Genomic DNA, 27,420 nt, shown 5'->3' with positions numbered 1-27,420 from the left:
ACTTGGAGTCACGTGATGATATGGTGGCTACATATGAAATAAATTACAATGAACTTCACAGGGTGGTGAAAATTCAAGGTGATCTTGATGCTCCTTTCCAATAAATATTGAGGGTCTTATTCTGTGACATGATGATCGATGCTTGACTGCCTCTTGACAAATAAAAATATGCTCTTATCCACATCATCATAATGTAGGAGTAGTCTACTCGTACTGTATCCGCTGTTGGCTGGAGAGCACGTGCCAAGACCAGAATAGGGACATTTGCCATTTAATGCAACAGTTTCTGTGACAAAATTATTGTAATAGTTGAATGCAATGGAAACACATTGAACTTAAGATTTTTATTCAGTACATGAAAACTCAAGCAAAAAAAATACAAGTCATTTTGGTGGAAACACATCACTGGCTGGAAAATGAGCATATTTTCTTTATGCAGATTTTTATACATTTGCATGAAAATCTGGATAGCTACAGACACAGGGTACCATATTGAGCACTATGCTCCACTTTCCTAAAGTAGCTTTTATGAGGATGGCTTGGGTGTGAGGACAGGCAGCTGGATAACTGAACAGCTTGCATGGTAATCGTCAAACCAGCGTTCAAGTTGTATCCATTTTCTTTCAAATAATTGAGCTGCGCTTGCCTGGCGCAATGGGAACAACCGAATAGTCCCAGCACATCTGACACACTGAACTGGCTCAATGAAACCCTCAAAGTATTAGAGCGATTTGCAAATGTACTATTTGAATCCAGGTCTGCTAATCATGGAGAAGCACATTGTTGTGTTCAAGACCGGAGCAAATTGAGTCCGAGTTAAGACCGAGACCGGGAGGGGGTCAATGGGTCTGAGACCATGTCCAGTTGAAGACCATTTTTGTAATTTTACAAAATCACCACCATAATAAGAGTTCAAAATATCCAGTATTTCTGTGTTTATATTTCAGAACAACATGTGGATTCTTTAGACATTTAGAATTGTCAAGAAAATGCATTCTGAGGGAAAATATAGCCACTCTACAAATTATTACTAACCCAAACATAGTGGTGAACAATGGGCCTTCTACGCTTTCAGAGAAGGGCTAAGGATTTATGATTTTTTTTAATTTAATCTCTTCAGTTTTTAATGGAAAGAGTTTCAACACTGAAGCGGAAAAAAAATATACAATCAGGATGTTCTTTGCTGGTCTCTGGGGAGAAAAATCTAGATTTAACAATCAGCCATTGGCTAGGTTGTCAGAAGCTAGATAAAGGCATCTAGATCCTGGACTTCATGACGGACCGCCCCCAGGTGGTAAGGGTAGGTAACAACACATTCGCCACGCTGATCCTCAACACGAGGGCCCCTCAGGGGTGCGTGCTCAGCCCCCTCCTGTTCTCTCATGACTGCATGGCCAGGCACGACTCCAACACCATCATTAAGTTTTATGATGACAACAGTGGTAGGCCTGATCACCGACAACGACAAGACAGCCTACAGGGAGGAGGTCAGAGACCTGGCCATGTGGTGCCAGGACAACAACCTCTCCTTCAACATGATCAAGACTAAGGAGATGATTGCGGACTACAGGAAAGGGAGGTCCAAGCACGCTTCCATTCACATCGACAGGGCTGTAGTGGAGCAGGTTGAGAGCTGTTTTTTTTTTTTTACAAACGATTACTTTTTTTGCCTACGTTTACTGACACCCGTCACATTCTGCAGGTGTTGCGCGTTCGTAAATTGATCAGTTGTTCTGCACTCTGACAAACTCAGGCGTGAGCGCTCTGAAATCGGACTAGATAGCCAGAGTGAATTTGCAAACGGAAGAGATATGCTAACTCTATAGTAGTCCTTCAATCAATCTGATTGGGTGGGCATGTCAGGGCCTGGCTCCCCATTGGGTGGGCATGTCAGGGCCTGGCTCCCCAGTGGGTGGGCATGTCAGGGCCTGGCTCCCCAGTGGGTGGGCATGTCAGGGCCTGGCTCCCCAGTGGGTGGGCATGTCAGGGCCTGGCTCCAAAAGTGGGTGGGCATGTCAGGGCCTGGCTCCCCAGTGGGTGGGCATGTCAGGGCCTGGCACCCCAGTGGGTGGGCATGTCAGGGCCTGGCTCCCCAGTGGGTGGGCATGTCAGGGCCTGGCTCCCCAGTGGGTGGGCATGTCAGGGCCTGGCTCCCCAGTGGGTGGGCATGTCAGGGCCTGGCTCCCGATGTCATTCTTCTGTGAGCTGCTCCTTGCCAAAACCAGTTGAGAGCTGCACACTCTTGCTGCCTGCAGATGATATTTCATTTAAACTTGGCCATGTGTGAATATATTTCACATGCTTTGCTATTGCGTAAGCTACTTTGTGCATGATTTCTCTATTGTACTACATAATTGGTAAGTCGTATACCTCCACCACACTATTTTGATACTTCTTAATCCCTTCTGATGGGTGAGTATAACCAATGCCCAGTGAAAAAAAGTGGGTATACGGTTTATACCTGCGTATACCCTCCACTACACCACTGGCTCTTTGTGTTTTACAAAAAGTGCACCCTCCTACATGATTGTGCTGGCATTACGGCTGCTGTCCTTTCAGAATCACCAACCTGTTGCACACTGAGGGTCTATAGATTCACCTCTGTGCAAAACAGTGTATAGTAGATATATAGGCTGTTAAGATATTAATGTTTCAGGAAAGGAATGCATATATTTGGCCTGGCCAAGCCATTTTATGCACTGACTGAATGGAAGCAATAGTAACCAGTTCTATGAGTGGAGTGGAGCCCAAAAAAGGAGCTCTGCTCCTAGTGGTTAACCGGTTGAGTGTAGGATGATCTTTGGATGAAAAATGTACCCAAATGAAACTGCCTATTTCTCAGACCCAGAATCTATAATATGCATATAGTTGTCAGATTAGGATATAAAACAATCTAACGTTTCCAAAACTGTCAAAATATTGTGGATGGCTGGGTGCCAGCAGAGTTTTGCTTGTGCAACAGCTTGGAGCGGACATTTTCTCTCTCTCTCCTATTGAAAAAGCTACGGTCCAGGTTGAAATATGATTGATTATTTATTGTAAAAACAACCTGAGGATTGATTATAGAAAACGTATGACATGTTTCTATGAACTTCACGGATACTATTTGTCGTCTGCCCATCATGAGCCTGTGGATTTCGGAACAAAACTCGCAAACCAAAAGGAGGTATTTGGATATAAAAATATCGAACAAAAGGAACATTTGTAACTGGGAGTCTCGTGAGTGCAAACATCCGAAGATTAATTGTATTGCTTTTCTGAATTTAGTGACCAATCTACTTTGCTGCTTGCTGTTTGAAATGTTTTGTATGCTGAGAGAGATGTCCTAACAAGCGCTTGGATAGCTTTTGCTGTAAAGCTTTTTTGAAATCTGATACATCTGGTGGATTAACAACAAGCTAAACTGTGTTTTGCTATATTGCACTTGCGATTTCATGAAAATTAAATATTTTTAGTAATTTAATTTGAATTTGGCACTCTGCAATTCAGCGGATGTTGATGAAAATGATCCCGCTCACGGGATGGATGTGCCAAGAAGTTAACCCCACTGCCTAGGCAGTGAATAGCCAGAGAGAAATTATGCACGCACCTGCAGGCAATAGGAGTACAGCTGTCCCAATATAATGGGATGCTTCCCCACAATCACCCTCCCGAAAATGATCTTCAGCAAGACTGGGGGTTGCAGGGCCTTAAGCCGTGTGGGGCTCTGCTCCACTCATAGAACTGGAGTTACACTCCGGTAACTATTGTTCTACAGTGGTTTAAGGCGGAACGAAACACTCCCAAAATGTACTCCCTGCCAAGTCTAACTCTTCCCACTTAATGAAAAGGTTGGACGCAGCAATTGCTGCGACCAAATCCTGCAGTCCTGTAATCCGCCCTACTCAGTCTAGAGGTATTCGCCAATGACTAGTGGGTAGATAAACATAATATGAGCTAATCTGTACAAGCAGATAGATACTTCAATTTTAAGATTGGTCTAGTAGTACTGTAATACTAGTTACAGAACAATATCCCTAATCCATCAGCCCAAACACAGTCATAAACATGACTCTACTGTACCACCCCAGGAGTCATGTAATGTAGTCATTCTAATAGGAAAAAGCTGATGGAAACCCTGTCCATTAGTCCTGCACTTCTCACCTTAGCTCTAGCGTTCCCATCAGCAAACAGTTTAGAAGACATACTCACAGATTTCTCAGTGTAACCCACCACACTCAATCAATATGCAAAGCCAATGATTCGTGGGCAGATAATAGAATATGGGTCATACTAATCTGTCTCAGCAGATAGTTGAGAACTCAATATTCCATCAGATTTAGTGACCATTCTAATAGTAAAGTAACACTAGTTACAGTACTAGTGCCCTCATCACGCTGCCCCAACACAGTGACACACAGATGGGCAGTCAAGACATTCTCTACTGTACTGACAGTGTCAAACAGAGGTCACGTCTCTCTCCTTGAAAAAAAGAGTGGACCTAATGGGAACCCCGCCCAATAGTCCTGCATCCTTTAACTCAAGTTCTCCCTTCAGCCACGCTGAGTACAGAACGAGCTAGAGTTAGACGACAGGTAGAATCAGATCAAAGGAGACCGTGACAACCACAACGCTGCTGGAAAGTATCCTCTACCCCTGAAGTCCTCTATCCTCTTTATCCTCTTCCTCTGCTCTACGAGTGGAGTGGGCTCTTACGCCCTGAGGTAATGGCCGCCCTACCGCCTCATAAGCCGCCTAAATGCCTTCACAAAGCCAATTAGACAGCCGCTGTTTAGAAAGTGGTCTACCAAGTGTACTAGCACTGTGACACACAAACAGCTGAGGCAATGACCTAATCATCGCCAAGGAGCGCACCGTGCACAGGCGATGAAGTCCCTCCTCTCCACATGGGGAGGGGGGAGAAGGCCCACAGCGCAACAGTCTATACCCTAAATGATCTCTTAATAACCTTCTGCATAAATTCTGGGTTAGGACGTAACGCGCTCTGCTCAAAACGCCATTGATGGCAAGGCAGTCGGGTCTCGTCGAAAGAGCACACAAATCACTGACGCGCTTGGCCGTAGTCAAAGCAAGCAACAGTGCAGTCTTCTGAGACAACATCTTGATGGGAATTTGATTCAATGGCTCGAACGGCATCTCGCAGAGCACCTCGAGTAACACAATCAAATCCCACTGGGGCAGAGTGGCTCTAGGCATTGGCCTAAGCCGCCGCGTTCCCAATAGAAAATGTTTCACTAGAGCTTGGCTGAAGACTGTCTCTGCCAAACCCCTCATGACAAGCTGAAATCGCTGCCACGAACACCTTAATGGTGGCGGGTGAGCGCTGCTTGTCAAACATGAACTGTAAGAATGAGAGCACACTCTCAACCTGACATCACATTCTCTGTGGACCACGTGGAACACGTTCCATTTGCTGGCATTCAACATGGATGTGGAACTTGCATGTGAAGCCTGTATGGTTCTGATTACTGAATCAGATAACCAACGGCACTCCAACCATGATGGCGCAACCAACATTTGAGTCATCTCCCGAGTCTCACGGAGCCCCTGGGTGATCGGGGGCTATCAATTTGATTGACAGCCATCCTGTTCTCATGCGGGCTAGCAGTGGGAGAATGCAGGACAGCGGTGGAAATGCGCACAGTCCACAGTTGGTGCGCAAAAGCGTCTATCCCTAGTGCCGGTTTGTCCTGGGCTCGTAGGGAGAACCATAGGAGACACTGCGCGTTCACACGTGACGCAAACAGGTCCACCTCGGCTCTCCCAAGCCATTCCCATATTTGGATAACAATGTCGGGATGCAGTTGTCACTCATCGTCTCGGGGACCCCCTCATGTATGTATTTTTTAAATTTAAATAAAGGTTAACTAGGCGAGTCAGTTAAGAACAAATTCTTATTTACAAGGATGGCCTACACTGACCAAACCTGAGCATATTGTGCGCTGCCAAATAGGACTCCCAATCACAGCCGGTTGTGATACAGCTGGATTCGAACCAAGCTGTCTGTAGTGACGCATCTAGCACTGAGATGCAGTGCCTTAGACCTCTGCGCCACTCTGGAGGTCTGCTCCGATGTTCTGAAATCCTGGAATGTGTGCTGCTGTCAACGAGTGAAGGTGCTCGTGAGCTCACAGCCACAATTCCTCTGCCAGCCTGTGGAGTGCAGGAGAACTGCCTCCTCCTTTGTGATTTATGTAGGCTACTGTGGTTCGGTTGTCCAACCAGACCAGCACGTCTTGACCCCCGTAGGGTAGACACGAAGTGGTTCAGAACCAGAAGAACTGTCTCCAACTCCAGGAGGTTGATACACACCTCCGACCGCCCGAGCCTGACATGCCCCTCCCCATTCAGTCAGACAAGCGTCCGTAAACACTGGAATGTAGGAGGACACTCTGCCTATTGGGACCCTTTGCATTAGGAAGCACGGGTCTCTCCAATAGTTCAGGTCCGCTCTGATCGAGAGGGGACCTACCAAACGATGACAGTGCCTCACTGGGTCCAGTTGTAGCTGGGCAAACCATCGCTGTGTTCTGCGCATGTGCAGAAGTACCAGCGGAACCGCGGAGTGGGCAGACAACATGAGACCCAAGAGTGTCATGACAGAATGCGCCGTTACCGTGTAAAACCTTCTTAGGGTTAGCAAAAAGGCAGCCCGTGTAGGATCCGAAATTCGAGCCTTCATAGTCAGTGTCTAGCTGTAAACGCAGGTAGACAATCTGATGACTGGGCCAAGGCGCGGCTCTTTTCACCATACACAGCAAACCCCAGACGTGTGTGATAAATCACTATCTTTCGCCAGTTCTGCTGACGGGGCGAGAACCAGTAGGTTGTCTAGGTAGGCTAGTAGCCTTGTCCCTTGACGACGCAACGGTTCCAATGCTACCTCCACCGAATGGCATACTTGCATACTTGTACGCCAACCTTTGCAAGGAAAAATGCAGAAACTTCCTGTGACGTAGATGCACCGGCACATGAAAGTATGCATCCTTTAGGTCTACGCTTATACAAAATTATTTGTTGTGGATACATTCCAGCAGACGTTTTGTCATAGGCACTCGAACAGGCCTTTTGGCTTCGCTCTCGTTGAGAGTGCGAAAATCCAATATTGGCCTCATTCCCTCATCTTCTTTAAGCACTAGGAAGTAGTGTGCCTTGGCTCTTGGGGATTACTGTGACCACCTCCTTCGCGAGAAGTTCCATAATCTCTTTCACAAGAGCGGCTATTTTCTCTGGCGTCTTCATCACTGTCTCCACCACGCCAGAAAATAGGGGAGGAGTTTGGTGGAATTGGATGGCACAACCCTTCAACATGCAGCTTAGCAGGGGTGAGAGTGCAGCTTTGCTGCCACTCCCAATAATGCTCTGAGAGCGGGAGAGTGCGAAGCTGTGGTACAGACAGTAGGAAGGACGTGTATTCCTCTATGGCCCAAGCCGCCACTGTCCCTCGACACTGAAGAAGTGGGACAGCCCAGGGTGGGCCCCACTTGAAAGGGGGAGGAAATATTGGTGTGTTCTGTGAGAAACGGGGGTGGTAACACTTTGGTTACACATGTAATCTTGTGGTTGCAGCCCTCCGTGAACACAGCACGGGTCTGAGCTGCACTAACTGAGGCACCTGCCTGAGTTATTTTTGACCTTTATTTAACTAGGCAAGTCAGTTAAGAACAAATTCTTATTTTCAATGACGGCCTAGGAACAGTGGGTTAACTGCCTTGTTCAGGGGAAAAACTACATATTTTACCTTGTCAGCTCGGGGAATTGATCTTGCAACCTTTCGGTTACTAATCCAATGCTCTAACCTCTAGGCAACCTGCTGCCGTGGCTACCCGCCACCGTGTAGGTGTAGGGTGTAGGTGTAGGGTTCTCATGAGGTATAGCATGGCGGCTCATCAAGAGTGTCAATTTTGCTGCCCTTATGTCATTCCAACTCACAACGTCCTCATGTGTCTGCTCAGCTACGCAGCCATGGTGGGCTGTGCTACACACAGAGCAGTGAGAGGAAGAGAGAGAGAGATGAACCTGAATGGTCTCAGGATTGTAATGGAAAAGAGGTTCTTGTGACAAAGTCAGATGGAACACATTGTTATTAACAAACGACACATTGGCTACTCCTTTTGCAGGGGTGGGGGGGGAACAGTGGGAGCTGTCACGCAAGGTGCTGCGCTCTCTCCCGTCCTCTCCCTGTCATGGTCGCCGTCTCTTCTGGCTGCCCCTAGGTCGCTATAGGGTGACGAAATTAAGATCTCTCTCGCCGGGAGTGGCTGCCTTCTCTGGTGCTGCCGGAGGGGCGGGGCCCACTCTTGGTGCACCAGATGCTGCCGTTCGACGGGCTCTCCGTCTGGCCGTAGACCCAGGTCTACTAAAGACGGTGGAGCGAGGGGGCTTTGTTGAAGTTGCTCTAGACCCTCCTGCCAACGGTAGGTGTCTAGATAGCTGCTGCTTCTCCTCCTCTAGCTCCCAAAACACACATCCGCATATTTGACAGCGGCTCAGAAGAGACGGGGGCGTTTAGTAGGGCGGCTTTGTCATCAGAGGTGGTGCTCCGCGACCACCAAAGTGGTCTCCCCGCTCATACAGCCGACGCCTTTCCGGCGCTATACTCACCGCTTCCTCTATCTCCTCTCCCAACAGCTCAGTCCTACCCATGGTGAGACGGGACAGAGGCTGCCAGGAGGGCAATATTATTATTTGCTGCTACAGCCTGTACCACTAGAGCAAAGGACTTCTCTATCACCTGGGATGTGAGTCTGTCGTAGGTAATGTGAGTTTCTTGGACGATAGCCAGGAGCTCAAACCTGGGACAAGGTACGCAGCTCGGGCGTCCTCGAGCATAGGGATCTCCTGAAGCCGTTTGTCATCCACTCTGCTGAATGGGGTGTATGCCTTTGCCGGCGCTCTGGCCGCACTCTTCTTGTATTTTGTGAGTGAGGGCATGGCTGTTGCCAAAGGCACAGTCGCCCGTCTCGGTTTAGAGTATGGGCCGCCAACCATCATATCCACTTCCGGGTTGGAAGTAATAGGGGGCAGTGCAATCTCTAGACGGCTTGTGGCCCGCTCAATGAGCCCTGTAAAGTCAAAGCGCAGAGGCCGTGGCGTAGGAGGGGGCTGCTGAAAACTCGGAGCCTGTCTCTTCCTTGCCCAAGGATGTGAAATTACCATCGCTCTCCCTGGGGAGGGGGGTCATTTCAGCCTTGGTCAGTGGTCAGGGGGTTTTTCCCGGAGAAAAACCCAGACACTTCCCAACATCCTCGTCTTCTCCGTCTCAGAACCTAAGGCTAACACAGACATGGCGTCCTCGAGAGGAAGATCTACCCCCCCCCCAAAAAAAAAAAAAAAAAAAAAAAAAAAAAAAAACGCCCACCGCTGCCTATTCTTCTTTAAAGAAACGAGGGCGCAGCTAGCTCATTCCGGGGGATATCCGTAAGGCCGCCCCTAGCGTGCTGCGCAGGTCCATAGCCGCCATAGTGGAGCAGCAACACTAAGCTCTTAAAGGTTTTTGGGGGTAGAAAAAGTGTGCTCATTGATGGACGATGTCGAGACCAGGAGATAGGACGAACCCGCTGTCTGAGACTTCTCTCTTCTAGGCTTCTTCAGTTCTGTCGCTGGGAGGATAATGGGAGGCTGATTGCGGGGAGGCTGATTGTGGGGACGCATCCCCTTATATAGGGACACCTGTACTCCTACTGGCTGCAGGTGTGTGCATCATTTTCTCTCAGGATATTTGCTGCCTAGGCAGGAGCTCCACGATATATAACTGATAATTATGAGTTTTTTACTCAGCTGGCCTTGGGAAACATTAAGTGTCCTCACTGTCCAAAACCGAGTCAAGACAGAGTACAAATGTATCTGACAACGAGACAAGACCAAAACTCAATATGTGGTCTCGGGACCGGACTGAAGACCAAGACCGGTCTCACGTACTAAAATGCTGCATTGAACCACAATATTGTGATAACTACTACTCTGGTGCTGTAATGTCCCTTTTAAATGGGACATAATAGAAGGCCCAGCTGGCCTGTATATTGTAACGGAGAGATACTTGGCATTAAAATGATTTGCAGCACATAGAACTGGCCAGACTAAATGTGGGAGAGGATTGAATGACAAACCGTCCACAGGCAGGCAGTGTTTTAATGACTAAGTGTGAGCCAGAAAGCATTGCTCCATCATAAAACAGCAGCCAATGATTGAAATGGGACAATTCAAGCAAGCCTCATAGATCAGGTATGTTGAGAGGTCTTTCACAGCTCTTCATGTAGATTTGGAATCCTCCAATGAAAATTCAGGTCAAAAAATTGATTAGTATGGTTGCTTCGAGTAGCCTATCAAACAAAAAAAACACTTAAACAACACAATATAACTACAAGTCAATCATACTTCTGTGAAATCAAACTGTCCACTGAGGAAGCAACACTGATTGACAATAAGTGTCACATGCTGTTGTGCAAATGGAATAGAAAACAGGTGGAAATTATAGGCAATTAGCAAGACACCCCCAATAAAGGAGTGGTTCTGCAGGTGATAACCACAGACCACTTCTCAGTTCCTATGCTTCCTGGCTGATGTTTTGGTCACTTTTGAATGCTGACGGTGCTTTCACTCTTGTGGTAGCATGAGATGGAGTCTACAACCCACACAAGTGGCTCAGGTAGTGCAGCTCATCCAGGATGGCACATCAATGCGAACTGTGGCAAGAAGGTTTGCTGTGTCTGTCAGCGTAGTGTCCAGAGCATGAAGGCGCTACCAGGAGACAGGCCAGTACATCAGGAGACGTGGAGGAGGCCGTAGGAGGGCAACAACCCAGCAGCAGGATCGCTACCTCCGCCTTTGTGCAAGGAGGAGCAGGAGGAGCACTGCCAGAGCCCTGCAAAATTCCCTCCAGCAGGCCACAAATGTGCATGTGTCTGCTCAAACGGTCAGCTTACAACCCAACACCGTGCAGGACGTTTGGCATTTGCCAGAGAATACCAAGATTGGCAAATTCGCCACTGGCGCCTTGTGCTCTTCACAGATGAAAGCAGGTTCACACGGAGCAAGTGACAGACGTGACAGTCTGGAGACGCCGTGGAGAACGTTTTGCTGCCTGCAACATCCTCCAGCATGACCGGTTTGGCGGTGGGTCAGTCATGGTGTGGGGTGGCATTTCTTTGGGGGGCCGCACAGCCCTCCATGTGCTCGCCAGAGGTAGCCTGACTGCCATAAGTTACCGAGATGAGATCCTCAGAGCCCTTGTGAGACCATATGCTGGTGCAGTTGGCCCTGGGTTCCTCCTAATGCAAGACAATGATAGACCTCATGTGGCTGGAGTGTGTCAGCAGTTCCTGCAACAGGAAGGCATTGATGCTATGGACTGGCCCGCCCGTTCCCCAGACCTGAATCCAATTGAGCACATCTGGGACATCATGTCTCGCTCCATCCACCAACGCCACGATGCACCACAGACTATCCAGGAGTTGGCGGATGCTTTAGTCCAGGTCTGGGTGGAGATCCCTCAGGAGACCATACGCCACCTCACCAGGAGCATGCCCAGGCATTGTAGGGAGGTCCTCCCCTCATTACGGCTACTTCAAGGTCTCAGAGCGAGTGACGTCACCGATTGAAACGCTACCAGCACGCACCACCGCTAACTAGCTAGCCATTTCGCATCGGCTACACTCACCCCTCTTTTGACCTCCTCCTTTTCCGCAGCAACCGGTGATCCAGGTCCACAGTATCAATGTAAGAGTATAGACTTTACGTCCGTCCCCTCGCCCCAACCAGGGCGCGAACCAGGGACACTCTGCACACATCAACAGTCACCCTCGAAACATCATTACCCATCGCTCCAAAAAAGCAAGGGAAACAGCTACTTCAAGGTCTCAAAGCAAGTGAAGTCACCGATTTAGTCAAGTGAAGTCAAGTGAAGTCACCGATTTAAATACTATTAGCGCGCACCACCGCTAACTAGCTAGCCATTTCACATCCGTTAGACAGTCGTCCTGTCCCCTTTGCAGAAAAGCATCCCCAAAGAATGATGTTTCCACCTCCATGCGTCACGATTGGGATGGTGTTCTTGGGGTTGTACTCATCCTTCTTCCTCCAAACACGGTGAGTTGAGTTGACAAAAATAGAGCTTTTTGGTCTCATCAGACCACATGACCTTCTCCCATTCCTCCTCTGGATCATCCAGATGGCCATCGGCAAACTTCAGACGGGCCTGGCTGCAGGATTTTAATCCATGACGGCGTAGTGTGTTACTAATGGTTTTCTTTGAGACTGTGGTCCCAGCTCTCTTCAGGTCATTGACCAGGTCCTGCCCTGTAGTTCTTGGCTATTCCCTCATCCTTCCTCATGATCATTGATGCCCCACGAGGTGAGATCTTGCATGGAGCCCCAGACCGAGGGTGATTGACCGTCATCTTGAACTTCTTCCATTTTCTAATAATTGCGCCAACAGTTGTTGCCTTCTCACCAAGCTGCTTGACAATCGAAGTGTAGCCCATCCCAGCCTTGTGCAGGTCTACAATTTTATCCCTGATGTCCTTACACAGCTCTCTGGTCTTGCCCATTGTGGAGAGGTTGGAATCTGTTTGAGTGTGTGGACAGGTGTATTTTATACAGGTAACGAGTTCAAACAGGTGCAGTTAATACAGGTAATGAGTGGAGAACAGGAGGGCTTCTTAAAGAAAAACTAAGAGGTCTGTGAGAGCCGGAATTCTTACTGGATGGTAGGTGATCAAATACTTATGCCATGCAGTAAAATGCAAATGAGTTACTTAAAAATCATACAATGTGATATTCTGGATTTTTGTTTTAGATTCCGTCTCACAGTTGAAGTGTACCTATGATAAAAAATGCTTTGTAAGTAGGAAAACCTGCAAAAATCGTGTGTATGTATGTGTGTGTGTGTGTGTGTGTGTGTGTGTGTGTGTGTGTGTGTGTGTGTGTGTGTGTGTGTGTGTGTGTGTATCTCAAGGACCTAGAAGACTACACACAAGTTGATATCCTCTGTAATGACATTGACTGGACTGTGACATTTGTCAAGTACATTGATGTGACAGAGAAATTCCGTTACTTAAAATATTTGCACTCAAAACTTGAAAATAAAACGATAACCCAAAACTATTACGTAGCTGAAGATTGAAGAGGGCAAACTATTAGATTTCATGCTCAAGAAATGTGACCACATGATGTAAGGAAGTATTCTTCCAAAGAAACAGCCATTAAGGGAAAAAGAAAATGACCTAACTGAATGTTCAGAAGCATATAGTGACCAATAAGATGATTTTGCACACTACATTTTTTCCTTGAGAGGGAACGAGAGGTCAAGCGTGTATCTCTTGGCTCCACAATGTCTGTGTGCCAGTCACTGTGTCTCTGATCTTGTCAAGGAGGGGGTATTTGATATATGCCTGTTGATAGGTTTTGTTTCATGGTCCTGAGAGCAAGAAAAGAACAGTTTAGGAGACAAAGCTGAAAGATAATTTATGGCCAATGCTGTCTGGCTATGTGTGTCTTTGCTATAAAGGACCTCAGTTGCGATGTGTAAGGACTCAGAGAATTCATTTATAAACACTGAATTGATCTGAAAGTCACAGGGTTGTGATGGAGCTCATATAATAAAAGATGGACTTTATGATAACTCTGACTTGTGTGTGGTTTGCTCTCATGATTTGGTAAATACAGGAAATTTCCACGACAGTCATACTCTAACTAGGGTTGTGAGCGTTAAAATTTAAAACCAAATTGGGATCCTTGACAATAAGAGAAATCCCTATACGAAAAACATTTTTCTTTCTTTGTTATTTCCCACAATTTTTTTTATAACAGTGCAGTTATCAAAAACCATTTTATTTCCGATGTATTGCCAAAATATCCGATAGGCTACAAAAGGCCTGGGGAAAGTTGTGTAATTTAAATAAACCAGAGAGGACGAGGCGAACTTGAGTCTACTTTGGTAAATTTGCAAGAAAAGACAATGCGAGATACAGATTACCAAGACATCTGCACACCACTGTTCTTTCCGCCTGCCCCCCTCTCTCCCTCTCGCTGCCTCGCCTGGGTTGTCGTCATTACGCCGATTCTATTACGAAACATTTCAAAACGAAAGCAAACGGCAAGAAACCGAGGGACCTGCCTGAATTTGTCCAATAGAAACTTTTGTTTTAGTTTGGATGAATGACTGTTTGGACTAATTACACCCCTGCTCTTTCCCTTCGCCAATGACAAAAGTGTGTTCAGTCTTCGGTCTGTTGTGTATAGAATATCTAGGCTATTCATTGATGATACTCCCTGCTTTACTGAAGTTGGGAGACATTTGAAAGCCAAGAAATTGTGAGATACAGCTTTTGATTGCCGATAGATAAGCCTGCCTGGTGGCTGACTTGCCTATACTGTCCCCTCTATCGCCATCCCTGGCTAGCTCGTTATGAAGGACGCGAGTGTTTGTGTTCTCAGAAGTACGGCAACTATGAAGTCTCCTCCTTTCCAAAAAATACTGAATCTTAGGAGTTGATTCCTAGCAGAATCAAATCTTGACCCTCAGAAATAGGAGTCGAAACCCTGGAATCGACGTGCAAGGACTCGCGGAACCAATTATTTTAGAGGTGATTCTCCAACACTACGTCATCATCGTTAACAGTTGGGAAAATGGCAGAGAAAGGCAAGCAGGAATGTCATGTACTGTATGGCAATACTTTGAGAAGGTAAACGAGAAGCAAATGCAAACTTTGCGAGGTGGAATTGAGGTACAGTATTGGTATTTAATGTGCAATATGAAAAGGGATGCACCATGAGACCTGGCAGCAGCACAGCTATGAATTCATATGGAACTTTATGCATTTTCCTTATCGTTTTAATGGAAAACAAATATGGCAGTTTAACCGTTAAGAAAAAAATTGATATTTGTCACAACCCTAACTGTAACACAGTTCCCTCCCTGATAACGTGTGAGCAAATGTTGCAGCACATGTTTGAGTTGTGTTGTTGAGAAAGCTGCCAGACCCAAGGAGACCTCTCTCACTCCCTCCCCCTCTCTCCCTCCATGCCATGTCCCATCTTCCTGTGAATGACTGAATGTAGCCAGCTGGTAGTAGAGCTGTATGGTGAGAGCATCAACACCTGATGGACCTAGCTACCTAAAAGCACAGGCCAACTCAAAGAACACAACTTCTCCTGGCCATAGTAATAGGACTATATACAATCACAACTGTTTGATATTCCTGTACTACAACACTATGTTACTACTATATATTACATGGTACTACTCCTTTTACTGGTTTATCCTCAGTGGTTTGGGATGGAAAGGGTGAGAGTTACACTACATGGACAAAAGTATGTCGACACCTGCTCGTCGAACTGACTTTCTGCACTGCTAGTGCTGTTATTGTGAAGTGGAAACGTACTAGCAACAACGGCTCAGCAAGTGTCCGCAGCAATGTTCCAACATCTAGTGGAAAGCCTTCCACTGGAGGCTGTTATAGCAGCAAAGGAGGGACCAACTCCATTTTAATGCCAATGATATTGGAATGAGCTGTTCGACGAGCAGGTGTCTACATACTTTTTGCCATGTAGTGTACCTACCCAATACATTTAAAATCATTCTAAGACCTAGTCATGAGCCCTACTACTGTATCCAAATATAAACCCAGCCTGCACCTGGAAGAGCATGGTGCGGTTTTTGTCGGCGTCTGAGGGCTGGACGTTGTTGGGGGCACTGGCGTGGCGGCGGCGTGCCGGGGCGGCTTTGAGCGCACCCTCCAGGGGCCTCCGCTGCAGACTGCCCGCCAGGCTGCTACAACGCGTCCGGAACTCCTGCTGCTCCTCGAAACCAGAGTCCTCCAGGATGCACTCGGGGAAGGACCCCCGCAGGCTGCCCAGGCTGGGGCTGTTGGACATGATCTTCCCTGGGAGACATAAGAACGAGACAATACCCTCTAGGCCTTCAACCGCACTCCCCCAAACACACAACACAGGCTCCCCAGAAATGCCTTTCACTACGGAGAAGACACAAGGACGAGTCATACACTACACTGTTGGTCCAATGCCACATTTCTATTCACAGGTCTCTTGTGAAAAATAATTAATTGGACTTCAAATCAACACCTGTCCATCACATGTTCCAATTAGCTGCAAAATCTGTGAGACAACATCCTCAACCACAACTTCATACCATGCGGAAAATGGGACACGGAATGATGTGTTTTACTACAACTTAGCCTAGAACATCAGTTTAACTACAAAAGGGGATTTTAAGGAAAGTTGTGCTTTAAGGTGACATTTGTATTTATTTTTATCAATCTAGCATGTTCTGTGTGGTACATTTCAGCAACAAGCTGCCCTCATCAGGAATTGTTTGGACACTTTACTGGGAGAGGTCCTTACCTCCAGAGCCTCCTCTGTTAGTGACCTCATCCACCTCCAGCCCCTCAGGGTCCTCGAGCCCCTCACTGTGGGTGGTTGAGGAGAGGGGGTCTCCGTCATCCCCCATGATGAACTCTATGGGGGCGCTTTCTGTAGATCCCCGCTGGTCATTCAGGAGGCGCAGGTGCTTGCGCTCCAATTCATGCTGGCGGAACTTATTGATGCAGTCATCAATGAGGGTGGAGGGAGCCTTCTTGTGCCCGATAGTCACCTTTGATTAATGGATACAATTGATTGATTGATACAATGACTGGTTGATATCATCTAATTGATCTATTACACAAACAATGTCAATTACGCATACAAATACAGTCATAACTGTTTTAGGGAGCTTAGCTCTCACATATGATTAAGACAATTCAGTCATCCCAAACACATACCGACATAAAGATACTGTATATGGCTTTGATTCATGTCAGAATTATTGATGATAAACACACAGTAAGGTTGAAAATGGATCTGATAGTGGGTCCTGTACCTTGCCACAGTAGAGCACTTCAAACTTCTGGGAGTTATAGAAGGCCTCTTCAGTATCCCGCTTGGGCTTGGAGTCTTCCTTTAGGGCCGACTTCGACACCGCACGGATACTACTGATCACTTCTGGTACCTGGAGAGGAGGAGGAGAGAGAAATATGAAGGATATGGAGGGAGAAATGAGAAGAGGGGAAGGGGAGGAGGGGAGAAAGGGAAGAAAGTGTAAATGGTGAAATTACTGAGATATAGATGTAATTATTGCAATAGTTTGTGAGTGGGAAACATACACTATAATTCAAAATTGACATGTTGAAATATAATCATTTTAAAAAGCGCTAATTTCCCTAAATCGAATCAAATTTAATTTGTCACATGCGCTGAATACAACAGTGAAATGCTTACTTACATGCACTAAACCAGCAATGCAGTTCAAGAAATGAATGAAAATATTTACTAAATAAACTAAAGTTAAAAAAAAAAAAAAAAAAGTAACAATGAAATAACAATAACGAGGCTATATGCAGTGGGTACTGGTACCGAGTCAAAGAGCGGGGGTACATGTTAGTCAAGGTAATTTGTACATGTAGGTAGGGGTAAAGTGACTATGCATAGATAATAAACATCAAGTAGCAGCAATGTAAAAACAAAGAGTGTGCGGGGGTCAATGTAAATAGTCCGGGTGGCCATTTGATTTATATTTATTATGGATCCACAGCATCTACTCTTCCTGGGGGTCTGTCAAAATTAAGACACTTATAAAATGTATTATTTTACTGGGATTGAAGTATTGGGCCGTACGCACTACCCTCCATAGCGCCTTATAGTCGGATGCCAAGCAGTTGCCATACCAGGCGTTGATGCAACCGGTCAGGATGGTCACAAATGTCAGTGAAGATACTTGCCAGTTGGTCCGTGCATGCTCGGAGTACACGACCTAGTAATCCGTCTGGCCATGCGGCCCTGTGAATGTTGACCTGCTTAAAAGGTCTTACTCAAGTCGGCTACGGGGAGCGTGATCACACAGTCATCCGGAACAACTAGTGCTCTCGTGCATGCTTCAGTGTTGCTGGCCTTGAAGTTCACTGGGCAGCTCGCGGCTGGGTTTCCCTTTGTAGTCCATAATAGTTTTCAAGCCCTGCCACATCCAACCAGCGTCAGAGCCGGTGTTGTAGGATTCAATATTTTTTTGCCAGCTTGATGGTTCTTCTGCGGGCATAGTGGGATTTCTTATATAGAGTCCGGATTATAATTAACAGTTTGAGTTACTACCTTACACAAGCTTGCATTTTCATCTCATACAATTGATTGAAATTACACAATTTTTACCTCAGATTGGCGATGTTAATATAAAAATCTTTAGTCATCTAGATGACACAAAATCGATTACTTTAAAACAGATTAATATCTTTGGTTTGGTACTGTTGATTTGATCATACATGCTTGTCCGTTGCAGGACAGTCACTATTTAGACTGAACTGTGGGAGATGATTTGTTGAAATGATCCAGTAAAAAAGGTCCTATTTTCTATTTCGTATTGGCCATCGACCATAAACACGGTCCCACAAAGAGATGAGTTGATGGCTACTACATGTTCAAATCTATTGAAAGGTATACCCAAGTTCCTTGTGGTTTGAAGAGCGGAAATGGCACATACAATTGAAGTCGGAAGTTAATACACACTTAGGTTGGAGTCAATAAAACTCATTCTTCAACCACTCCACAAATTTCTTGTTAACAAACTTCCTGTTTATTTTTTTATTTTACCTTTATTTAACCAGGCAAGTCAGTTAAGAACACATTCTTATTTTCAATGACGGCCTAGGAACTGTGGGTTAACTGCCTGTTCAGGGGCAGAACGACAGAGCAGCTCACAGATCACTGCACCTGTACATAGCCAATCTGTAAATAGCCCAACCAACTAACTAACTACCTACCTCATCACCATATTGTCATTTTATTATTTTGCGCCCCAGTACTGATACTTGCACACTCATCTCCTGCACATCAACCCAGTGTTTAATTTGCCATACTATTGTAATTTCACCACTATGACCTATTTATTGCCTCACCCACCTTATCCAAAGTCATTTGCACACACTATATATAGACTTTCTCTATTGTATTATTGACTGTATGTTTGTTAATTCCATGTGTAACTCTGTGTTGTTGTTTGCGTCGCACTGCTTTGCTTTATCTTGGCCAGGTCGCAGCTGTAAATGAGAACTTGTTCTCAACTGGCCTACCTGGTTAAATAAAGGGAAAAAAGCATGTCGGTTAAGACATCTACTTTGTGCATGACAAGTCATTCTTCCAAAAATTGTTTACAGACAGATTATTTCACTTATAATTATCACAATTCCAGTGGATCAGAAGTTTACCTACGCTAAGTTGACTGTGCCTTTAAACAGCTTGGAAAATTCCAGAAAATCATGTCATGGTATTAAAAGCTTCTGATAGGCTAATTGACATAATTTTAGTCAATTGGACGTGTACCTGTTGATGAATTTCAAGGCCAACCTTCAAACTCAGTGCCTCTTTGCTTGACATCATGGGGAAATCTAAAAAAAAAAATCTGATTCATCCTTGGGAGCAATTTCCAAACGCCTAAAAGGTACCACGTTCATATGTACAAATAATAGTATGCAAGTATAAACACCATGGGAACACACATCCGTCATACCGCTCAGGAAGGAGACGCGTTCTGTCTCCTAGAGATGAACATACTTTGCTGCGAAAAGTGCAAATCAATCCCAGAACAACAGCAAAGGACCCTGTGAAGATGGAGGAAACCGGTACAAAAGTATCTATATCAACAGTATTTATCAAGATTCCTGTATCGACATAACTTTATGAAGAAGGAAGAAGCCACTGCTCCAAAACCACCATAAAAAAAAGGCAGACTACGGTTTGCAGCTACAGATGGGGGCAAAGAACGTACTTTTTGGAGAAATGTCCTCTGGTCTGATGAAACAAAAATAGAACTGCTTGGCCATAATGACCATCCTTATGTTTGGAGGAAAAAGCGGGAGGAAGCCGAAGCTTGCAAGGAAGCTTGCAAGCCGAAGAACACCATCCCAACCATGAAGCACGGGGGTGGCTGCATCATGTTGTGGGGTGCTTTGCTGCAGGAGGGACTGGAGCACTTCACAAAATAGATGGCATCATGAGGATGGAAAATTATGTGGATATATTGAAGCAACATCTCAAGACATCAGTCAGGAAGTTAAAGCTTGGTCGCAAATGGGTCTTCCAAATGGACAATGTCCACAAGCATACTTCCAAGTTGTGGCATAATAGCTTAAGGACAACAAAGTCAAGGTATTGGAGTGGCCATCATAAATCCCTGACCTCAATCCTATAGAACATTTGTGGGCAGAACTGAAAAAGGGTGTGCAAGCAAGGCCTACAAACCTGACTCAGTTACACCAGCTCTGTCAGGAGGAATGGGCCAAAATTCACCCAACTTGTTGTGAGAAACTTGTGGAGGGCTACCCAAAACATTTGACCCAAGTTAAAGATGTAAAGGCAATGCTACCAAATACTAATTGAGTATGTAAACTTCTGCCCCACTGGGAATGTGATGAAAGAAATCAAATCTGAAATAAATTATTATTTCTACTATTATTCTGACATTTCACATTCTTAAAATAAAGTGGTGATTCTAACTGACCTAAGACAGGGAATTTTTACTCTGATTAAATGCCAGGAATTGTGAAAAACTGAGTAAATGCATTTGGCTAAGGTGTTTGTAAATTTCTGACCTCAACTGTAACTACAAACCACAACAACAGACCACAACTATTGAACATAACTCCTGACGACAACCACACAACTACTAATCACAAGTACTGACCACAAACACACACAATTGACCACAACCACAAAACTACAGACCAATAATGCCCGACCACAACTACTGACCATAACTACTGTACACAATCACTAAACTATCGACCACCACTATCAACCAAAACTACTCTCCACAATTGAACCTACTGAGCTCAACCACACAACTTCTGACCACAACCACTGAACCAAACTCCTGACCACTATCATTGATATGAAAGGAAAGTTTCAAACAATGTGAGCAGCATTAGGTGAAAATGGATGAGAAATACTCCAACGAGAGAGATGGAAAGATACACAAATACATTTATAGATATTCATACCCCTTTACTTACTGCACATTTTGTTGTGTTACAGCCTGAATTCCAAATGAATTCAATTGATATTTTTTCTCACCCATCAACACACAAAACCCCATAATGACAGTGTAAACAGTTTATTGTATTTTTTTGCGAACGTATAGAAAATTAAATATCGAAATCTCATTTGCATAAGTATTCACACTACATGTTAGAATCCCGTTTGGCAGCGATTACAGCTGTGAGAGTTTCTAGGTAAGTCTCTAAGAGCTTTGCACCCCTGGGCTGTACAATATTTATTTAAATTATTCAAGTTGTTTGTTGATCGTTGCGAAAGACTTTTTCAAGTCTTGCCATATATTTTGAAGCCAATTTAAATCAAAACTATAACTAGGCCACTCAGGAACATCCAATGTGGTCTTGAAGAGTTGTACGCAGTGATGTGCTGTGTTGCCCCAAACATAAGTCTTTGTATTCAGGACATAAAGTACATTTCTTTGCCAAATGTTTTGCAATTTTACTTTATTGCCTTATTATAAAAAGGACGGAATTTTTTGAATATTTGTATTCTGTACAGGCTTCCTACTTTTCACTCTGTCATTTAGTTTCATATTGTGGAGTAACTATAATGTTGTTGATCCTCAGTTTTCTCCTATCACAGCCATATACTGTTTAACTTCCTCTTTGGCAATGGAGTTAGGAAGGATGCCTGTATCTTTGTAGTGACTGGGTGTATTGATACACCACCCAAAGTGTAATTACTAACTTCAACATGCTCAAAGGGATTTTCCAAGATAATTGTATGTGTGGGGTACATTTAACAGTACATTTTGTATTTTTATTGAATTTTAAAACATACAACATACTTGCAGTAAAGCCTCTCAACATATACATTACATTTAATCATCTAGCAGACATCCATCCAGAGCGACCACGGTCAAGCACCCCGCCCAAGGGCACATCGACAGATCTCTCACCAAGTCAAATTGGTGACCGAACCAGCGATCTCTTGGCCACCGGCCCAAAGCTCCCAACCAACCACCAACCATTCAAGACCCCCCCCCCCCCCCCACGGTTCTCCCGAGAGTAGCCCCTCAAGCTTGCCTACGGAGCTGTGAGGGGAACGGCACCGCAGTACCTCCAGGCTCTGATCAGGCCCTACACCCAAACAAGGGCACTGCGTTCATCCACCTCTGGCCTGCTCGCCTCCCTACCACTGAGGAAGTACAGTTCCCGCTCAGCCCAGTCAAAACTGTTTGCTGCTCTGGCCCCCCAATGGTGGAACAAACTCCCTCACGACGCCAGGACAGCGGAGTCAATCACCACCTTCCGGAGACACCTGAAACCCCACCTCTTCAAGGAATACCTAGGATAGGATAAAGCAATCCTTCTCACCCCCCCCCTTAAATGATTTAGATGCACTATTGTAAAGTGGCTGTTCCACTAATGTCAGAAGGTGAATTCACCAATTTGTAAGTCGCTCTGGATAAGAGCGTCTGCTAAATGACTTAAATGTAAATGTAAATGTAAACCATCCAAGACAAAAACTCCCCCTCCACCCATCTCACCTACAGTGCATTCAGAAACTATTCAGAACACTTGACTTTTTCAAAATTTTGCTCCGTTACAGCCTTATTCTAAAATTATTAAATATATGTTTTCCTTCATCAATCTACACACAATACTCCACAATGACAAAGCAAAAACAGGTTTTTGGAAATGTGTGAATTTAAATTTATTTTTATATGGAAATATTACATCTACATAAGTTCAGAACTTTTACATAGTGCTTTGTTGAAGCACCTTTGGCAGCAATTACAGCCTCGAGTCTTACTGTAGGTATGACGCTACAAGCTTTGCATACCTGTATTTGTGGAGTTTCTCCCATTCTTCTCTGCAGATCCTCTCAAGCTCTGTCAGGTTGGATGGGGAGTGTCGCTGCACAGCGATTTTCAGGTATCTCCAGAGATATTCAAATCGGGTTCCGGGCTCTGGTTGGGACACTCAAGGACATTCAGAGACATGTCCCAAAGCCACTCCTGCGTTGTCTTGGCTATGTCCTTAGGGTCGTTGTCCTGTTTTAAGGTGAACATCAACCTGCTCAGGACTTCAGACAGGGGTGTTCATCAAGAATCTCTGTACTTTACGCTGATTAATTAGGGCCGATTTCAAGTTTTCATAACAATCGGAAATCGGTATTTTTGGAAACCGATTTGGCAAAAAAAAATTTAAACCTTTATCTAATATCTTTATTTAACTTTGGGACAGGCAAGAACACATTCTTGGGACCTCCCGGGTGGCGCCGTGGTTAAGGGCTCTGTACTGCAGCGCCAGCTGTGCCACCAGAGACTCTGGGTTCGCGCCCAGGTTCTGTCGTAACCGGCCGCGACCGGGAGGTCCGTGGAGCGACGCACAATTGGCCTAGCGTCGTCCGGGTTAGGGAGGATTTGGCTGGTAGGGAAATCCTTGTCTCATCGCACACCAGCGACTCCTGTGGCGGGCCGGGCACAGTGCGCGCTAACCAAGGTTGCCAGGTGCACGGTGTTTCCTCCAACACGTTGGTGCGGCTGGCTTCCGGGTTGGATGCGCGCTGTGTTAAGAAGCAGTGCGGCTTGGTTGGGTTGTGTATCGAAGGACGCATAACTTTCAACCTTCGTCTCTCCCGAGCCCGTACAAGAGTTGTAGCGATGAGACAAGATAGTAGCTACTAAAAACAATTGGATATCACGAAATTGGGGAGAAAAAGTAAGAATTAAAATAAATAAATAAAAACACTAAAACTAACAAAAAATAACATTCTTATTTTCTGCCTCCTTCAGGGGCAGAACGACAGATTTTCACCTCGACAGCTCGGGGGATTCAATCTTGCAAACTTACAGTTAACTAGTACAATGCTCTAACCACCTGCCTCTTATTGCACTCCACGAGGAGAATTGTCTGTTACGCGAATGCAGTAAGCCAAGGTAAGTTGCGAACTAGCATTAAACTTATCTTATTGAAAACAAATAATCATAATCACTAGGTTGATGGTATTACTAGTTTATCTAGCGTGTCCTGCGTTGCATATAATTTATGGGGTGTGTATCGTTGCTCCAATGTGTACCTAACCATAAACATCAATGCCTTCCTTAAAATCAATACACAGAAGTATATATTTTTAAACCTGCAAATTTAGCTAAAAGAAATCCAGGTTAGCAGGCAATATAAACTAGGTGAAATTGTGTCACTTCTCTTGCGTTCATTGCACGCAGAGTCAGTGTATATGCAACAGTTTGGGCTGCCTAATTTGCCAGAATTTTACGTAACTATGACATAACATTGAAAGTTGTGAAAGAAACAGGAATATTTAGACTTAATGGATGCCACCCGTTAGGCAAAATACGGAACGGTTCCATATTTCACTGTACCTCTTGTTTGAGATGATAGGTCATTAATATGGTCGAATCCGGAAACTAAGGCTCGATTTCCGTGTGTTATTATGTTATAACTAAAACTATGATTTGATAGAGCAGTCTGAGCGGTGGTACGCAGCAGCAAGCTCGTGAGCATTCATTCGAACAGCACTTTTGTGTGTTTTGCCAGCAGCTCTTCTCTGTGCGTCAAGCATTGCGCGGTTTATGACTTCAAGCCTATCAACTCCCGAGATTAGGCTGGTGTAACGGAAGGAAGGAATGTAAACGTAAGCTTTCTTACATGGCACATATTGCACTTTTACTTTCTTCTCCAACACTTTGTTTTTGCAATATTTAAACCAAATTGCACATTTCATTATTTATTTGAGGCTAAATTGATTGATGTATTATATTAAGTTAAAGTGTTCATTCAGTATTGTTGTAATTGTCATTATTTAAATAAAAAAATGTTTTTAAATCGGCTGATTAAATTGGTATCGACTTGTTTTGGTCCTCCCATAATCGGTATCGAAAAATCATAAATAGGTCGACCTCTACTGGCCACTATAGCATCTAGGCCTGATTGTTGTGCTGCAGACATCGGTTGTCCTTCTGGAAGGTTGTCCCATCTTACATTTACATTTAAGTCATTTGGCAGACGCTCTTATCCAGAGCGACTTACAAATTGGTGAATTCACCTTATCACCTTATGACATCTAGTGGAACACCCACTTTACAATAGTGCATCTAAATCATTTAAGGGGGGGGGGTGAGAAGGATTACTTTATCCTATCCTAGGTATTCCTTAAAGAGGTGGGGTTTCAGGTGTCTCCGGAAGGTGGTGATTGACTCCGCTGTCCTGGCGTCGTGAGGGAGTTTGTTCCACCATTGGGGGGCCAGAGCAGCGAACAGTTTTGACTGGGCTGAGCGGGAACTGTACTTCCTCAGTGGTAGGGAGGCGAGCAGGCCAGAGGTGGATGAACGCAGTGCCCTTGTTTGGGTGTAGGGCCTGATCAGAGCCTGGAGGTACTGCGGTGCCGTTCCCCTCACAGCTCCGTAGGCAAGCACCATGGTCTTGTAGCGGGAGAGGACCTCTGGAGCACTGTCAGTTTGACCATCAGGTTCTTGATCACCTCCCTCACTAAGGCCCTTTTCCTCGGATTGCTTAGTTTGGCCAGGTGGCCAGCACTAAAAAGAGTCTTGGTGGTTCCTAACTTCTTCCATTTAAGAATGATGGAGGTCACTGTGTTCTTGGGGATCTTCAATGCTGCAAAAATGTTTTGGTAACCTTCCCTAGATCTGTGCCTCGACACAATCCTGTCTCGGTGCTCTATGGACAGTTCCTTCGACCTCATGGCTTGGGTTTTGCTCTGACATGCACTGTCAACTGCGGGACCTTATATAGACAGGTGTGTGCCTTTCCAAATCATGTCCAAATCAATGGAATTTACGACAGGTGCACTCCAATCAAGTTGTAGAAACATCAAAGATGATCAATGGAAACAGGATGCAACTAAGCTCAATTTCGAGTCTCATAGCAAAGGGTCTGAATACTCATGTATTAAGGCATTCTGTTTTTTTATTTTTAATACATTTGCATAAATTCTACAAACAAGTTTTTGCTTTGTCATAGGGTATTGTGTGTAGGTTGATGAGGGAAAACGTGTATTTAATCAATTTTAGAATAAGGCTGTAACATAACAAAATGTGGAAAAGTAAAGGGATCTGAAATCTTTCCGAATGCACTGTATGTTTTCAAAACGCATACTGCCTCCAGCTCACATTGTGAACTAAATGGGAGACACGCAGATAGATAGCCTGTTGCCGGCACTTGAATGGTAGGCGAGTTTCAATTACCAGTTGATAAAAAAAAAATGTAAAAGAGACACAGGCCAATTGAATTCCACTTAATTATGCTAATTAAGCTATAGACCAATAAGCATGATAGTCAATTTTATTTACATCGACTGGTATTTCCGTCAATGACTACAAAGCATTATTTTGCAATGGGATTTCTTTTCTCCCGGCCGCCAGGCTCTGGACCGATGCATCAGCTGTCGCCCGCATCTCTGCCCTCAGATAAAGTTTCTCTTTCTGCTGGTCTGCCTCCAATAACTCAATCTCCGTCTTCAAAGTTTGAATCTGATCCATGTGCACCTTCATCAGATTAGCAGAATGGTACCGCCCTGAGCCCCCATCGATTAGTGGCCTCTATTAGAACCAATAGATAAATTAACTCATTTAAACTTTAGAACTGCAAGTGACACTCACACAAATGCTGCATACAGAAACACATTTTAAGAATATAGCAAAACTCACACTCCCTTCCTATGTGTCCGACTGATGCCCACCGCCATGCCATTGCTATAGAACAAAAACTGAATTTTTGTAAACAGAGCCTTTCTGGTAGTCCCGGGTTGCAAGTGTTGGAAAGCTGGACTCGAGGACACATAGCAATGCTATCAGTAATTGCAATCTTGGATAGATAGCTACAATTTTCTCACTGTATTTAAACTTATCCAATCTTCACACACCGCCACTGTGCAGCATGCATACTGTAGCTAGCTAGCTAGCCAGCCAACTAACTAGCTAGCCAACTAACTAGCTAGCCCATCTGTAGCACCCAACAGAAACCATCAGTAAAGTTACTATTGAAGCTATTTCATTTATTTGCTGAGACTTGGCCTATTTAGAAGGCTATTTTTGTCAGCATAAAACTGAGTGACGCACTCATTCGTGTCTTTCGCTCAAAATAAGTTATACTATAATGCATGGTTAAAGACACATTCTTCCTGATCATCTTTTGCATATGCAGTCTCTCTCTCGTTAGGGCACATTAGGTCTGTGATATTGAGTACAAAATGTTAAACTTTAGAGAACTTAAGCCTCGAATGCATTGCAAGTTCTCCCATTTTGGCCATTAGGATACCATTTACAATAGGACTCAACTCTATCGGTAGCCAAAACTGTGGCACAAATTAGAGTATTTTTCACACCTAGCCGAGCTA

General features: G+C 44.9%; 1 protein-coding gene across 2 annotated transcripts in view; it reads right to left on the bottom strand.

Annotated features, from left to right (window-relative positions):
* tbc1d4 (TBC1 domain family, member 4) overlaps window positions 1–27,420 on the bottom strand; it is a 153,942-nt gene that overhangs the window by 100,067 nt on the left and 26,455 nt on the right. For both annotated transcript variants that reach the window (XM_064975640.1, XM_064975641.1), the window contains exons 2-4: window positions 16,880–17,008; window positions 16,363–16,612; window positions 15,637–15,884 (exon numbers count right to left, since the gene is read on the bottom strand). In XM_064975640.1, coding sequence (XP_064831712.1) covers window positions 15,637–15,884; window positions 16,363–16,612; window positions 16,880–17,008 — 627 coding nt within the window. The remainder of the gene's footprint in view (window positions 1–15,636; window positions 15,885–16,362; window positions 16,613–16,879; window positions 17,009–27,420) is intronic.

The sequence above is a fragment of the Oncorhynchus masou genome, chromosome 10 (genome assembly GCF_036934945.1).
Source record: "Oncorhynchus masou masou isolate Uvic2021 chromosome 10, UVic_Omas_1.1, whole genome shotgun sequence".
In the NCBI taxonomy this organism is placed as follows: Eukaryota; Metazoa; Chordata; class Actinopteri; order Salmoniformes; family Salmonidae; genus Oncorhynchus; species Oncorhynchus masou.
The sequence above is the reverse complement of the archived record's forward strand: the minus strand, read 5'-3'. Positions and strand labels throughout refer to the sequence as shown.